Here is a 15,445-nt window from a genome sequence, read left to right as displayed (position 1 = left end):
AATCTCCCATCGGAAACTGTACTAGTTTCAGTTGACTACAAGTTCCTACTTTCTTACTGTGATCACTTCAGCATGGTGTGGCTCTAATGTGAAGTTAATATGACAGATATTTTTCTAATTTCCTCAGTAAGGTATTGCTGTCATTCTATGTCTAGATATTATCTTGTCATGATAATGAATGGCTTGACAGAATCGGAGATTCTACTAGTAGAGCCTCCAATTCTACCAAATCGCAGACTCTACTTTGACATACGAGGTCTGTTAGAAAAGTATCCGACCTTTTTATTTTTTGCAAAAACCTGATGGATTTGAATCAAGCGTGCTTGTATGAGCCAACCTTGAACCTTCGTGCGCATGCGTGAATTTTTTCACGCCTGTCGATTGCGTCATTTGCTGGCAAGCAGCCTTTGTGTGAGGTGGTGTGTAGTGCTCTCAGTGGATTTTCATTGCAAGGAAAATGGCGGAACGACTGGAGCATTGCTACTGCATCAAATTTTGCCAGAGACTGGGCGACAGCCAGGTGGAAACCATTCAGAAGATACAGACGGCTTTCAGTGGCTTTTCAGTCGTGTGACTATCCGAGAAATTGTGGAAGAGGTGGCATTATTTTTCGGAGTCCAGCATGTCCTGTGAGACTTCAACACGGAGGTGCTTTTGCTCCGCCGTCAGCAGCTTCAGCACAAATTTCGCCACCACTCTTTTCATGGCCAAATCTTCTGTCACAGTGGAAGGTGCTGAAAAAGTGCTGATGTCCAGCTCTTCCGCAATTTCTCGGACAGTCACACGACAGTCCCGCATCACCACAGCGTTCACTTTGGAAATGATCTGGTCATTTCAGCATGTTGATGGCCGACCAGAGCGTGGCTAGCTCTCCACCGTTGTGCGGCCGTCTTTAAACCGGTTGTACCACTCCTTAATCTGTGTGATGCCCTTAGGATCGTCACCGAAAGCCAAGTGAACCGTTCCCCACTCCACCTCTGCAAGTGGTTAAATGTACCATGCCTCAAAAGGTCAGTTCTTCACAAAATCACATCACGGCTGTCCTTGCTTGACTCTCAACACTTCCACAGTTTAGCTCATTACATTCTTCACGCACACACAACTGAAAACAACACTGTCACCTCACTGCAGTGGCTGGATGTAAAATTTTGTATTTGGTTCTACTGGCAGTTATGGTGTTGACAAAATGGGGCTGGTCACTGTGACATTACTGACATTTTCTGTGTTTTTCATAGCTGTGAAGCGAAATCCTCTTGGTTTCAAGGTCCAGTGTCACACATCAGTGCACAACAACAGAAGCCCCTGTGTACAGTGTTACCATACTCAAGGCTGTATTATTATTCCAGCTGGGTGCTCTGGTATTCAAAAATGGCACCGGACAAAGTTTGGCAAACACAGGAACAGACAGAGAGAATTAAGCAATCCTGTCCAACAAAATGGAATGCTTTACAAAATCCATTCACAATCTAGTGTAATGGTAACACTTCAACCTCAACAATATACAACAATGCTTTATGAAACTATACCCTGGTTTAATTTTTCCCCCTTTCTTTTGCCCATCATCTGCTCCGGCTTTATTAGTTTTTTTTTTTTTTTTTGGTCTCTTGTTTATTCTCTGTTCTGTTTTGCTTTGTCACTTTGTTTCTTTGTTACTTTTCATTGCCATGGTTCAGTTCCGCTCTTGTTTTATTCAGTCAGTCTGTTTTCATTGTTTATCATTTGTTTATATTGCCGTTCTCATTTCTGACATTATCTGTTGTGCTGTAGTATCGGGTTTTGTTTTTTGTTAATGATTTAGTCTTTATTTGTTGTTTTGCCATCTGGTTATTGTATACTTCAGTCATAAGTCAGTTCCAGTCTAGTTTTGTCTTAGTCTTTATTTTCTTATTGTTCTCACATCAGTTCCCATGTAGTTTTTCTTCTTTACTTATTATCGGAGGGTTCGCTTTTTAGTTCTCCTGTGCCTGTTCTGTTCATAGTCCTCAGTATCTGTTTAACCCAGTGATTCTCAACCGGGGTGCCGCGGCACCCTAGGGTGCCGTGATCGATCATCAGGGGTGCCGTGGGCAATTATCAAATATCACCATTATCGGGTGTATGTGCTGTAATAGTGTGGCAGATGATGTAATGCTCTTTTATTCCAGTAGATGGCAGCAAAGCGCTGTACTACTCACTGTTATAACTTTTCTGCGTAACAAAAAACAAGGTGGAAAATTGTTAAACTAAAATTGTATTTAATATAAAAACAATAAAAATCATTAAATAAAAATTGTCCCACAGGGTTAAATAATACTTAACAAATGCATACCAAATGAAATACAACAAAGGAAGTATCTGGGAAGCGTTTCACAAGATTTAATATTTGTTAAAATACTTACAATTAAGAACCACAATTTACACCAGAACAGGCCTTTTATGTAACAATAACAGACAAAAATTACTGCCTCTTAGCAGGTCATAGCAAACAAATTTAACATTTACACATGGGTGATGGTTCGGGAGGCCCAGATTACGGGTCTTGGTCCGGGCGAGCTGGTTACAGCCGCTCCCGAGTGACAGTCCCGGGGGGTCTATGGGCCTCTCCAGCACAGTGGCTGCTCCCGACAGGTGAAGTGGACAGGTGCTGCACCCACCAGAGAGCAGTCGACCGCAGGAGACGACTGGATGCAGGGACCACGATGCTGATCCCACACAGTGAAATGAATGTGGTCTCAAACCAAAACAAAACTGGGTGAAGAGCTACAATTTCTCCATTACAGAATTTTGCATAATTAAAGCCATATTTTTGAGGTGTCGATAAAGTCAAATTGACTTGCGTAAGTTTACATACGTACATGGTGGTTTTGTACATACTTGCGCACATAGCGTTGTGGATCTCCATGGTTACGGGTTGCTGACTACAGCATGAATCTCAGCTGCTCACGGAGCATGGCTCCTCTGGGGAAGAAGAAACCGCGTTGGCTGTGGAGGTGTGCGGGGAAGGCGGCCTGACCTCCGTTGATGTCACCGTGATCAGACTTGGGCCTTCTCGCTCACAACTGGGTTCGCTGAAGGCAGCCTCTGCGCTCCGTGAATATTAGAGTGGCAGATTATTGTGAATAAAAGTGTTGACACGTCTAAAAAAAAAACACTTGAGATCAGAGCGCAAAATGCTTGAGAATTTTCGAAATGTGGTGTTTTCTGTATCGATTTTCTATTATATTATTTTGGTTGGTGGTGTGCCGCAGGATTTTGTAAATATAAAAAGGGTGCCGCAGCTCAAAAAAGGTTGAAAATCACTGCCCTAAAGGAAAGAAAAACTTGGTTAATGACCCCTACCCCATACCTCAGATAACTACAGACCTCTTTGCAGGTATAATGTGTAGGTGTTGGAATTAGAGTACAACAGGACTAACCGTGTTTACTGTGACCTCTCTTAAGAGCTATAAAGGTTTGAAAAGAGATGATACTAAGCCCCCCCACACACACACACAAGAAATGGTACTGTAAAATAAATGTCTGCAGATATTGTGCAGATCATAACCTTGTCATAAAATGAATTGTGTCTGACACTCAAGAGAAAATTGCTGTCAACAGGGCAGCAATAAATCACAAGTTAATGACCTGTCATTGAAAACCTAAGCATGGGATAAATTTTATAAATGGTAAATGGGCTGCATTTATATAACGTCTTTCTTCAGAGCACTTTACAGTAACGCTACACATTCACCCAAACACACAATCTTATGCTGAAGCTATAGACTCCCAGTGTGCTGACCTGCAAAACTGGAGCAATTTTAGAGTTGAGTGTCTCAAGGACACGGTCACGAATAGAAAGGACTAAGCAGGCATTCAACCCTGCAGCTAAATTACCAAGAAATTCCACACAAATGGCTATTTTATGTGAGAAAGTTATTTACCTGAGTTTGCAGTTGAAAATCTACTCATTAAAAATGTAACTCGGACAGTTTTGACTTTGCTCCCATTTTCAGGCTTTGAAGTAAAATATATTAATTTCTGCTATGCAGACAAAAAACAAAAACAAAATGGAAAAAACAAAACAAACAAACAAAATGTGATCTCTGTGGTGCATCTTGATATGTCAACCTGCTCTGTGGATGGACTATCAGGGCAAGTGTGAAGTGCTCACAAACATGGATTTGAACAAATTTGTTAACAAAATTTAAAGAAATAAATCTTAAATGCATGAAAAATACTAGGCATTACGATGACGTCACTCATCAGCGTCATTCGGTGCGGCGGCCATATTGCATTTTTTCTTTTTTCCTTTGGTTTCCTCTGTGCATTTAGGCGATAAGCTGTGACCGAAGTTATTATGAGGGCTGCAAACTAACAACGATCTGATTTTTGGTTCATTCTTTTGAAATCAAACAGTTTAAAAAGACGAGCATTTACACAGAGCATGAGCGCGCATAAGAGCAATTTTGCAGACAACACAATGTGAAAAGTGAAAAGTTGGACTCACCGGTCTCAAAATATCTGTAAGCCATGGAAGAAATAAAGCCAGCGAGAAGAAGCACAAAGGCGACTGTCCAGGAATCCGTGGTTCTGTTCTAGCTGGTCTGGTGGCTTTCAGGTGAACTGTAACCTGACGCACGGATGCACACACCGGCCGGACTGTGCAGGAGTGTCTTTTTTTGGACTGTGTTTAAAAAGCCCCTCAACTTTAAGGCACGTCCTGCTGCTGCCCTGCACTCAGCCGACAGAGACAGCACCAAACAGTATAGAAAGAGCACAGACAAACATCAACATCTGCAGCAACAGGCTGATAACAGCATTCACTCACGTGACCACTGATAAAATAATTGTACACCGCCAAAGACTTGAAGCCTTCATGGCCTCACCATTATAAGGCCCAGGTGTTTTGATGAGATAGTTGTAAATACAGTGGTCCCTCGCTATAACGCGGTTCACCTTTCGCGGCCTCGCAGTTTCGCGGATATTTTTTAGTCCATTTTTGCATGCTATTTTTTTTTTTTTACAGCGCATTGTGTTCTACGTCCTTATCAAGCAGGCCGGTCGCGGCACCGCGATGGGAGAGTACGCGCATTGTGTCTGTTTATAAGAATCTTCTCGCCCAGAAGAAAAAAGAGCGCCAACAACTACCCATAACTGTGTTCTTCACTCGGAAAAAGACACCTGCACCGAGGTGTGACTCAGTGGAAAAAGATGTGACAGCGGCGCGGCGCCACGACGAAGAGGCGCGGTCAGATGAACTGTGAAATACTGGTGAGTCACTATTAATAATTTCTTATGTGTCCAACCTTGTAGGTTGATCGTTAAAATTAAATTTGTTAGTTCTAAAAGCCATCATAATTATTTGTAGAAAAACATTCTATTTTTATTTCTCAAAAAAATGTTTGGGCCTGAAAACAGGTTGGTCTTATTTTTCTACTAAGGTTTGAACTTTGAGAGTGTTTACACACGAGAGAAAAGTGAGAAAATGTTAATGCCTGTTTGAGAAAAGTGTATAAAGTGTGTAGTGAGGTGTTTTACAGCCTTAAAACATCTATAATAATTGTAAAAAATAACGCTGACTACTTCACAGATTTTGCTTATTGCGGGCTATTTTTAGAACTCTTTTAGTAACTCCCGCGATAAATGAGGGACCACTGTACAACCATAATCAGTCCTGGGCCGTTTGTCAGGGTCATCAGGTTCAGGTTCAGGTTCATTGTTTATTCACCTCATCATATATATAGATACATACAATGTGGAAATCATTTTGGTCCTATGCACTCTCTTGAAAAATAAAATACAACATTACATAATAAACACATTTACCATGTTGACACGAGACGATTTTACAATAAATATAAATCATATGTAAATACTCTACTACAATTTACTTGTTAACAGGCGGACGGCTGAGGGGAAAAATCCAGAGTAGGCTCTGGTTGAGGTGGTTGCTAATGACCGGTATCTTCTACCTGATGGGAGTAGCTTGAAAAGTTCTTTAGCGGAATGAGACTTATCAGCCTGAATCGTTCCAGCTCGCCTCTCCATGTGTTGCAAGTATAGATCTTTCAGCGGAGGAAGCTCCACTCCCACAATCCTTGACGCCTTGGAAACCACGGCATCCAAATGACTATGGTTTTCAACAGTAGCTCCTCCGTACCACACTATAAGTTCTGGATCATCAGGTACCCTAGCGGCCGATTTGAACTTGTAGTCCGCTATTTTCTGAACATCTTGTATCATTGTATCAAGTTTTTCCTGTAACTTATCTTTGTATACCCGCTTAGCGCTTCTAATAGCGCGGGACAAGTCCTTCTTGGATTGTTTGAATAGGGTCTTGTTAATCCATCCTGCCATTCAAGCTACAATTGTGCTCAAAAGTTTACATACTCCTGTTCTTAATTTTGTGTGTTGCCCCCTTTATCCCTTTTCTGGTCGTTGTGGACAAGGCTCTCTGATGGTAAAGCTGCCACTGAATATGCTTTTGACTTTATTTACATCAATTATGAAAAAATACAAACGGTATGGCACTCTATGGTAAATCTGCATGGAGTAGACAGTTCTCAAAAACTGAGTCACTGTGCAAGAAGGAGAAGAGTGAGGAAAGCCACCAAGGCACCCAGAAGAAGTTATAGGCTTCTCTGGCTGTGATTTGAGAAATTTGTCATATGAGCTGCCACATCCACCACACGAGTTATGGGCCATATGATACAGTATCCTTCGGCGTGCTGCTTGCTAGACTCGCGGCGCCGGCTGATGTGTCCACGTTATGAGCGGACGGCTTAATTCATGTCACTCTGTCTGCCTGTTTACATGCATGGTTATGTGGAACAGGAGGATGCCCTGTATTTATTGTCTGCTCTTCATAACAGGAATTAATTACGAGAGACTGCGGTGTTTTCTTTTTTATACACAGTGACAACAGATTCATGACCAGTAACATGACCGTTACATTTAAACAGTACATTCACATTATTGTGGGCTTCCATATATTCATTAATTTATGTCGAGCATCTAATTGCTGTGCTGCTGTGGGAGCACAATGTGGTGCCACACATTCCACTCGCACTGTGTTCGTGTGCGCACACGAGCGTGCACAAAACCGTCCCGGCAGTATCATTCGTGCCCGTCCGACCTTGTGTCCCTCGTGACAGCAGGTGGAGGTTTTCGTGGTTGCCACCTGATTCACACCTGTTTGTTCCACAAAATTGACGAACTCACTGACTGAATGCCACACTACTATTATTGTGAACACCCCCTTTTCTACTTTTTTTTTTCTACAAGTAATAGCCCAATTTCATAGCCTTAAGAGTGTGCATATCATGAATGCTTGGTCTTGTTGGATTTGTGAGAATCTACTGGTACCTTGTTTCCCATGTAACAATAAGAAATATACTCAAAACCTGGATTAATCTTTTTAGTCACATAGCACTACTATTCTGAATACTATTGTAATCCAGCACGCAGGTGTCTGAGGTTTGAGGACTCCACTGACTGGAGAAGGACAAGGAGATGCCCACTATCCAACGGACTGCCTCAGACAGATAGTCACTTTCAAGAGGGATGGGGGTGGCCCGATTGTCCGAATGGGTGGCATTCAGTACATGCACGGCGGTTCCATGGATGCGGTGACGTCCAGCATCAGCTCATGCTCCTTGATTTGACTGGACGTTTTTCTCAACAAGTGCTAATTTGTTTACCAGATCAGCTAAGTAGTTTACAGTTATTTCACAGATGTCTGCACAAATCTTTTTGCTCTAAATGTGAGCCCTGCAATCAGACTGGTGGCCTGTCCAGAGTGCACCCCAACTCTTACCCAGTGACTGCTGGGATGGGCTCCAGCCTGTAAAGTCACTTTTCTACTACAAAGCTCCAGCACTACTCGGCTCTACTCTACTCAGTGGGTTTACAAAACAGATGGATGTTTAATGAATAAAATCAGTTACTTCTGGGTCACTCTGCAAATATTTGTCATGCGCACATGCGATCCAAAAGATGTCACAAATAATCAGCTGACATCCAGTCTTTGCCCATTGAGATCTTAGGTTTTGCTCCAGTCTAATCTCTGTGATATCACACACTACTTCTGTGTTTTAAAAGTGCATGGTGGTGGTTTCATTCCTCAGACTGCACAATAGGTCTGACAGTATTCATGTCAGTTACAATGCACTCCTACTTAGCACACATTCTGCTCTTTTAAAACAATCAGCAGCCTAATGAGACCTCAGACTGAATATTACTCCCAGTGAGAAGCAGGAAGCACGCTGCCTTGACCCCAATGTGCCAGTCTGTGCTGAGGAGGCATCTGGTTGACAATTTCTAACAATCGCTGGCGATATCAATCAACGTGGCAGATCAGAGCAACAGACACAGCGGAATGCAGAAAAGCCGTACTAACATATTAGATGGAGCAAGTACTGAGCGAGAGAAATTTAACAGTGAGGATGGTGGTATCTGGGGGATGTCAAACTTTGTGAGAAAATGGATATGCTAATGAGGGTCAAATACACCTATAACAGCTGCATGGCAAATGAGCTGACTTTGTCCACTTGGGCTTGGATGAATCTCTGAAGTGTTATTTGTTAATCAAAGGAGAGAAAGCTGAGAGGAACAAATGACTAAAAATAGTCATGGAAATGCTGGGTGCAGCTAGAGCCTCTGATAACTTGCTGTGGTAATTACTATGAAAAGGTTACCATTATTGTTATTCACATGGTGCTTGAACGAGGTTGTGGAACTATGACAAACCCCTTGACATTAAGCCGATAGATGCAAAGCTACATAACGTCCAGAGGTGTGATTGCATTGCAGCCTTTGTCTGGAAGACGTCTGCTCTGAAGTCAAGCTTCTTAACAAACGACACATAATATGACCAGGGGTCACAGGATTTACCTAATCAGTAAAAGGGAAACGGTAAACTAACGGCAATGCCCCTCCTTACCCCTTGTTAAGGATTAAGGTCCTGTATCCATATAGTAAAAATAAAAAAGTGCAGCAATAACTATATCCAATTGCTTTAAATGAAAATAACGAAAAACACAAAAACCAGCATCTTTCTTCAGAGCACTCTGCTCTTTTTGGGTGGCTGTGCTGAGTGCTTTAAATTGAAAGTCTTTGAACTTTTCAGAAAGGATGCCGTCTCATCACTGCAGCACCGTTTCAGGTAACTAATCAGATGTAGAAAAACCTGCCAGTCTCACAGAAGGAGAAGCTTGTTATTGCTGATTCTGTCTACAGTCAGCTGATTTGTCACACAAACTCTGTTACAATAGAGACAAAACGTTCACCTGTGAGAGCAGATTGGATAAATGCTATGTTCCTCCTGAGGGTGAGTGCTTTTATCACCATGCACTAAAAGCTGCTCGTGAGCTGTTTATTGCTGCATAGAAACAAATCCCACTTGAAAAGCTTTTTTTTATTTTTAAGAAAGCACTTTTCTGCCAGAAGGGGGAAAAAAAAAACTATAAGGACATGGAGCCTCAGAAAAAAACTCCCACATGGACCCAATGCTATCAAGATCAAAATGTCATGGGAAAAGCTTTAAGGACTATCATTAGCAGCTTGTTAGCTAAAAAACATCCATTGTTTCATACAGACTCCAAAACAATGTCAAATGAGCAGTTACATACTCTGAAACAGTGTTCAAAACATGGATGTTTCAAAGGTTTCAGAACATTGTTTCAACCTTGCCACGAGTAATTGCCGGACCAAAGAAATGTTCTATCATCAAAATCCAGACATTAAGTTGATGGTTAATAAGGAGTTGCCAATATACTGTTTCTACAGAAAGCATTCACAGCGCCTTATCCATTGTTATCTAATAGGCTTATTCCAAAATGGATGAAATTAATTTACTTCCTCAAAATTCTACACTATTACTATACTACACAATTTACTCCATTTTGCAATATAATATAACAAAATGTGGAAAAAATGAGGTGCTGTGAATACTTTCCAGGTGCAATGTAGGGGCACATACAGCATGGCTGGGATTAAAGTGAGGTCATTTGAGCTAAACGTAAGCCTGGAAGTGCTTACACTTAATGTTTTAGCAGCAATCACATCAACAAAGCAGGTAGATGTTTCAGCATTTGTGTTGTTTTTTTATGAAATTATGGTATGTCAAGGGAAATGGATGAGTCAGAAATGATGTTGGATGATTTTAGAAAGTGGACAGCAATGAATTGTTGGGATAGGAAATGGGCAGGAAGCAGGAAGATCTAGTCACCTGAGATTTCATAACAAAGGAGATGTAATCAGTACCACAACACGCAGTACTAATTACATGCGCTGCATGTGCGCAAACTGCAGCACACAAAATGAAAGTGAAACCAAAAACAGGGGTGGAGTAACAGTGATCAAAAGGAAAAACACAACAGCAGCAACAATAAATACATGGATAAGGCAACAATAACAGGATAAACAAAGGTCAAATTTACCACAGCACATCTAACCAAGTGTAAAAAGTGGAGAAAGCTCTATGCTGAACCCAGGCAAAACTGTGGATTAAATGCATGAAAAAACCATAACCCTGTCCAGCGGTGCATTGTGAATCTTAATGAGAGAGACCAGCATCCTGCTCCAGAAGGTCAGCTAAAGTAAGCAGAATGATGTAAGCACAGCTGCACACATACAGTGAGGAAAATAATTATTTGAACACCCTGCGATTTTGCAAGTTCTTCCACTTAGAAATCATGGAAGGGTCTGAAATTTTCATCTTAGGTGCATGTCCACTGTGAGAGACATAATCTAAAAAAAACAAAACAATTTATTTGTATGTTACTGCTACAAATAAGTATTTGAACACCTGTGAAAATCAATGTTAATATTTAGTACAGTAGTATTTGTTTGCAATTACAGAGGTCAAATGTTTCCTGTAGTTTTTCACCAGCTTTGCACACACTGCAGGAGGGATTTTGGTCCACTCTATACAGATCTTCTCCAAATCTTTCAGGTTTGGAGTTTCAGCTTCCTCCAAAGATTTTCTATTGAGTTCAGGTCTGGAGACGGGCCAGGCCACTCCAGGACCTTGAAATGCTTCTTACGGAACCCCTCGTTAGTTGCCCTGGCTGTGTGTTTGGGGTCATTGTCATGCTGGAAGACCCAGCCATGACCCATCTTCAATGCTCTTACTGAGGGAAGGAGGTTGTTTGCCAAAATCTCACAACACATGACCCCATCCATCCTCCCTTCAATACGGTGCAGTCGTCTTGTCCACTTTGCAGAAGAGCACCGCCAGAGTATGATGTTTCCACCCCCATGCTTCACGGTTGGGATGGTTTTCTTGGGGTTGTTCTCATCCTCTAAACATGGTAAGTGGAGTTAATTCCAAAAAGCTCTATTCTGGTCTCATCTGACCACATGACCTTCTTCCATGCCTCCTCTGGATCATCCAGATGGTCACTGATGAACTTCAAACGAGCCTGGCTATGTGCTGGCTTGAGCAGGGGGACCTTGCTGCCCTGCAGGATTTTAAACCATGACAGCATCATGTGTTACTAATGTAATCTTTGTGACTGTGGTCCCAGCTCTCTTCAGGTCATTGACCAGGTCCTCCTCTGTAGTTCTGAGCTTTTTCAGATCATCCTTACCCCACAAAGTGAGATTTTGTTTGGAATCCCAGACCGAGGGAGATTGACAGTCATCTTGTGTTTCTTCCACTTTCTAATAAATAATCATAACAGTTGTTGTCTTCTACCAAGCTGCTTGCCTGTTGTCCTGTACTCCATCCCAGCCTTGTGCAGGTCTACAGTTTTGTCCCTGGTGTCCTTAAACAGCTCTTTGGTCTTGGCTATGGTGTACAGGTTGGAGTGTGATTGACGGAGTGTGTGAACAGGTGTCTTTTATACAGGTAACATGTTCAAACAGGTGCAGTTAATACAGGTAAAGAGTGCAGAATAAGAGGGCTTCTTAAAGAAAAATTAACAGGTCTGTGTGAGCCAGAATTCTTGCTGGTTGGTAGGTGTTCAAATACTTATTTGCAGCAGTAACATACAAATAAATTATTTAAAAAAATCATACATTGTTAATTCCGGATTTTTCTTTTTAGATTATGTCTCTCACAGTGGACATGTACCTAAGATGAAAATTTCAGACCCCTCCATGATTTCTAAGTGGGAGAACTTGCAAAACCGCAGGGTGTTCAAATACTTATTTTCCTCACTGTACCTGATAAACAAAACTATGGATCCCAAGGCCGTGGACACACGTGGCACATGAGTATATCCCTCCATATCCTATACCAGTTATTACGGTAATCCTGTCCTTCAGTATCTATCAGAAATTTCCCCTTTCTGAGCGTTTGTGTTTTGAGATAAGGGGTAAAATCTGACATAAATAAAGGCTGCTGTGCTGTTTGACAGCATTAAGCTGAATTCTTCAGCAGTATTCTGGAGCGTAGTGGATCCATGTAATTTCCACAGCAACAACAGAGGCCGTGTGCCCGAAGTAACACCTCAAATGCTGAATTTCAGTAAACATTTATTTACAAAACAAATATAATGACAGTTATTGGAAGAGTGAAAAACGTGCTAATATGATAAAATACATTATCATACACAACTTATGGTATTTTATGTTAAATAAACTATGCTTGGGTTTTTGGACTCTGAAAAGGCTGAGTTCAGGAAACAGGCAGCCCAGCGTCAGATTGCTTTAAGGATTATTGCATTTCATTTGTATTTAAGGCAAAGATGAGACATAAAGAAGATACAGAAACACTTCACGTAACACTGTAGCAATATTACTTTTCTCTTCATCACAGGGGGCACCACCACATAAACGTCAATGATGGAAGAAGGGAAGACAAAAGAGAACAATTTTTGTTCAAGAAATGTATAGAACTTTTTTTTTTCTTTACAAACAGGATTGGTCCGTAATATACTTTTCATTAACACAAGAAGCTGTTTTCAAAGCTGTGTCAGAGTGCTGCATTATGAAACAGTCCCTGCAGTTGTTGGATGAGTCGTGTCCGTGATGTGCAGAGCACCGTAGTGACTTAGTGTCTTTGGTGCCTGATGTGCTGTACTGTTGTGAGTCCACACAAGCAGAATCCTCTCCCCGTGTCTCACCTTCCTCCCTCAGTACGGGTACTGCTTCTGCTTCTTCCCTGCAAAACAGGACAGCCAGGTACACAGCAGCATGGCGCCCGCCGCGCCTGCTCCCGTGCAGTAATACGCCCAGCCGATCTGGCAGGAGCCTGTCAAAGAAAAACAGGATCTGTGTCAATATCATTTCACGCTTTACCTGTTTGGCAGCATGCTATCGGAAAAAAAGGGAGACAAAAAGGTGAAATGTGGAGAGAAGCTTTTGTTCAGAACAACTGTAAAAAAATAGAACTTCACAATGTGCAAAACACCAAGTTCATACACATTTAGCAACGAAATTAACAGTGATTATAATAAACGTTCATATCTGTACAGCACAACAAATGCATTTCAATATGCACAACACCAGACAACACCAAATTTCAAGTGCTGACAGCAGCAAATCAAATAATTAAACAATTACAATAAAATATTTAAAACTGACTGAAAATAAATGGCAAAAAGAAAGCAAACAAATTAACAAAGACAAGAATAAAACAAGTTATTCACAACATTAATAACTGTAATTTACATTTCTAGCAAGAATTAAAATAGGAAACGTTACAATGAAAACATATTTAATCTTTTAAAAAGGACCAAATATAAATGGCAAAAAGGAAGAGAGGAAATAAAAGGACTAAAGAGAGGAGGGGAAAGGAGAAGGAGGGGGGAGGAGGTTTCAATTTGCAATTTACTTTCTATTTGGCTTTCAGTTCAGTTACATTGAAACCTTAAGGTAGATGAAAAAGAAAAAAGGCGGAAAAAAAACCCCTGTCTGATGATAGAAAAACTGCCTGATGCAGCTCTCAACCTCACTAGATTAAAGCTACTGTGTGTAACTTTATAAGCAGGGAGCAAATGTTGTAGTATGTCCATCCAATATTAATGTGTTTTTAACCTTTTAAAAATTATGACCTATGCATAACATCAAATAACATGAAATATATCATAAAATAATGAAATATGAGAACTGCATTATATTTAAATTGCCTGAAGTTATCTCACAATAGAATACAAAACATTACAAATCTTGAAACACTTTATTCTGTTTCACATAGGCTCACTGATGTCTGAGAAGGGCCCATCATGTGCAGCAAATGGCCCCTTACTTCAGGCACTGAGGGGCCATTAGCCCATACCACCCTTTTAAATGAGGAATACTGTTTTTTAGCAAAGTCCAGCCCACAGCACTATCAATCAATCACTCACTCAATCAATCAATCAACATTTAGTTATAGAGCACTTTACAGTAGCCAGACAGTGTCCAAAGTGCTTTACAGTAAAAACACAGATTCACAAAACTAAAACACACATACAATGAAGTCAAAACGGCACATAAAAAGAGAACATGCCACGTCCCCAATAGGCATTAAAAGCAAGCTTAAATAAATAAGTCTTTAGTTTAGATCAGGTCAGGAATAGTGCACGAGTCGAGAGGTAGCTTGTTTCACACTTTGGGGCCAGCTACCGCAAAAGCACGATCACCCCAGACTTTATATTTTGACCTCAGAATATCAAGTAAAGTTGATCAGCCGCCCATAATGTCCTGCTGTAAGTGTGGAGAGTTAAAATTTCAGACAGGTAAGAGGGTGCAAGGCCATTAATAGCTTTAAAAACAAACACTAAAATCTTTAAATCAATTCTAAAATGAACCAGAAGCCAGTGGAGTGAGTACAGGACAGGTGTAAGTTTAAAGCGTTTGTTAAAAGATGAGCAGCAGCATTCGGCACCAACTGGAGGCATGCAAGCGACAACTGGTTAATGCCAGTATAAAGTGCATTAGAATAATCAAGTCTGGAACTGATGAAAGCATGAATGGCTGTCTCAAGATCACGTCTACTGAGGAAGTGCTTTACTTTAGCCAGGAGACTAAGCTGGAAAAAAAACTTGCTTTGACAACAGAGTTTATCTATTGATTGGACCTCAAACAGCTATCGATATAACTACCTGATTTCCTAGGGCTTGTTCACATGAAGATGTGTTTAGACATTTCATCCATAGGGAACAGATGTTATTGGAGCCTTAAAATGCTATTTTTTGAAGACATGTCACAGAGTGGATGAATCTCAAAATGCCACCTTTGCATTTTCTTGTGTAAAACCAATACGGAACTTTGTGAAATGATAATCTCATATACCCACCTCTCTAACCTCAGCCTTAACCCTGGCCGCAAGACGTCACGTACAACCCCAATTCTAATGAAGCTGGGACGTTGTGTAAAATGTAAATAAAAACAAAATACAATGATTTGCAAATCCTTTTCAACCTATATTCAATTGAATACACCACAAAGACAAGATATTTAATGTTCAAACTCATAAACTTTATTGTTTTTGTGCAAATATTTGCTCACTTTGAAATGGATGCCTGCAACACATTTCAAAAAAGCTGGGACGGGGCAA

At 40.9% G+C, this 15,445-nt stretch overlaps 1 protein-coding gene across 1 annotated transcript in view; it reads right to left on the bottom strand.

The window, feature by feature from the left end:
• Nucleotides 1-12,421: 12,421 nt before the first annotated feature.
• The window catches only part of LOC117508646 (LHFPL tetraspan subfamily member 6 protein), a 193,922-nt gene continuing 190,898 nt past the window's right edge, over nucleotides 12,422-15,445 (bottom strand). Inside the window, exon 4 of the mRNA XM_034168444.1 lies at nucleotides 12,422-13,156. Coding sequence (XP_034024335.1) covers nucleotides 13,038-13,156 — 119 coding nt within the window. The 3' untranslated portion in view covers nucleotides 12,422-13,037. The remainder of the gene's footprint in view (nucleotides 13,157-15,445) is intronic.

The sequence above is a fragment of the Thalassophryne amazonica genome, chromosome 4, assembly GCF_902500255.1.
Source record: "Thalassophryne amazonica chromosome 4, fThaAma1.1, whole genome shotgun sequence".
In the NCBI taxonomy this organism is placed as follows: domain Eukaryota; kingdom Metazoa; phylum Chordata; class Actinopteri; order Batrachoidiformes; family Batrachoididae; genus Thalassophryne; species Thalassophryne amazonica.
This window is presented reverse-complemented; position numbering and strand designations above follow the sequence as displayed.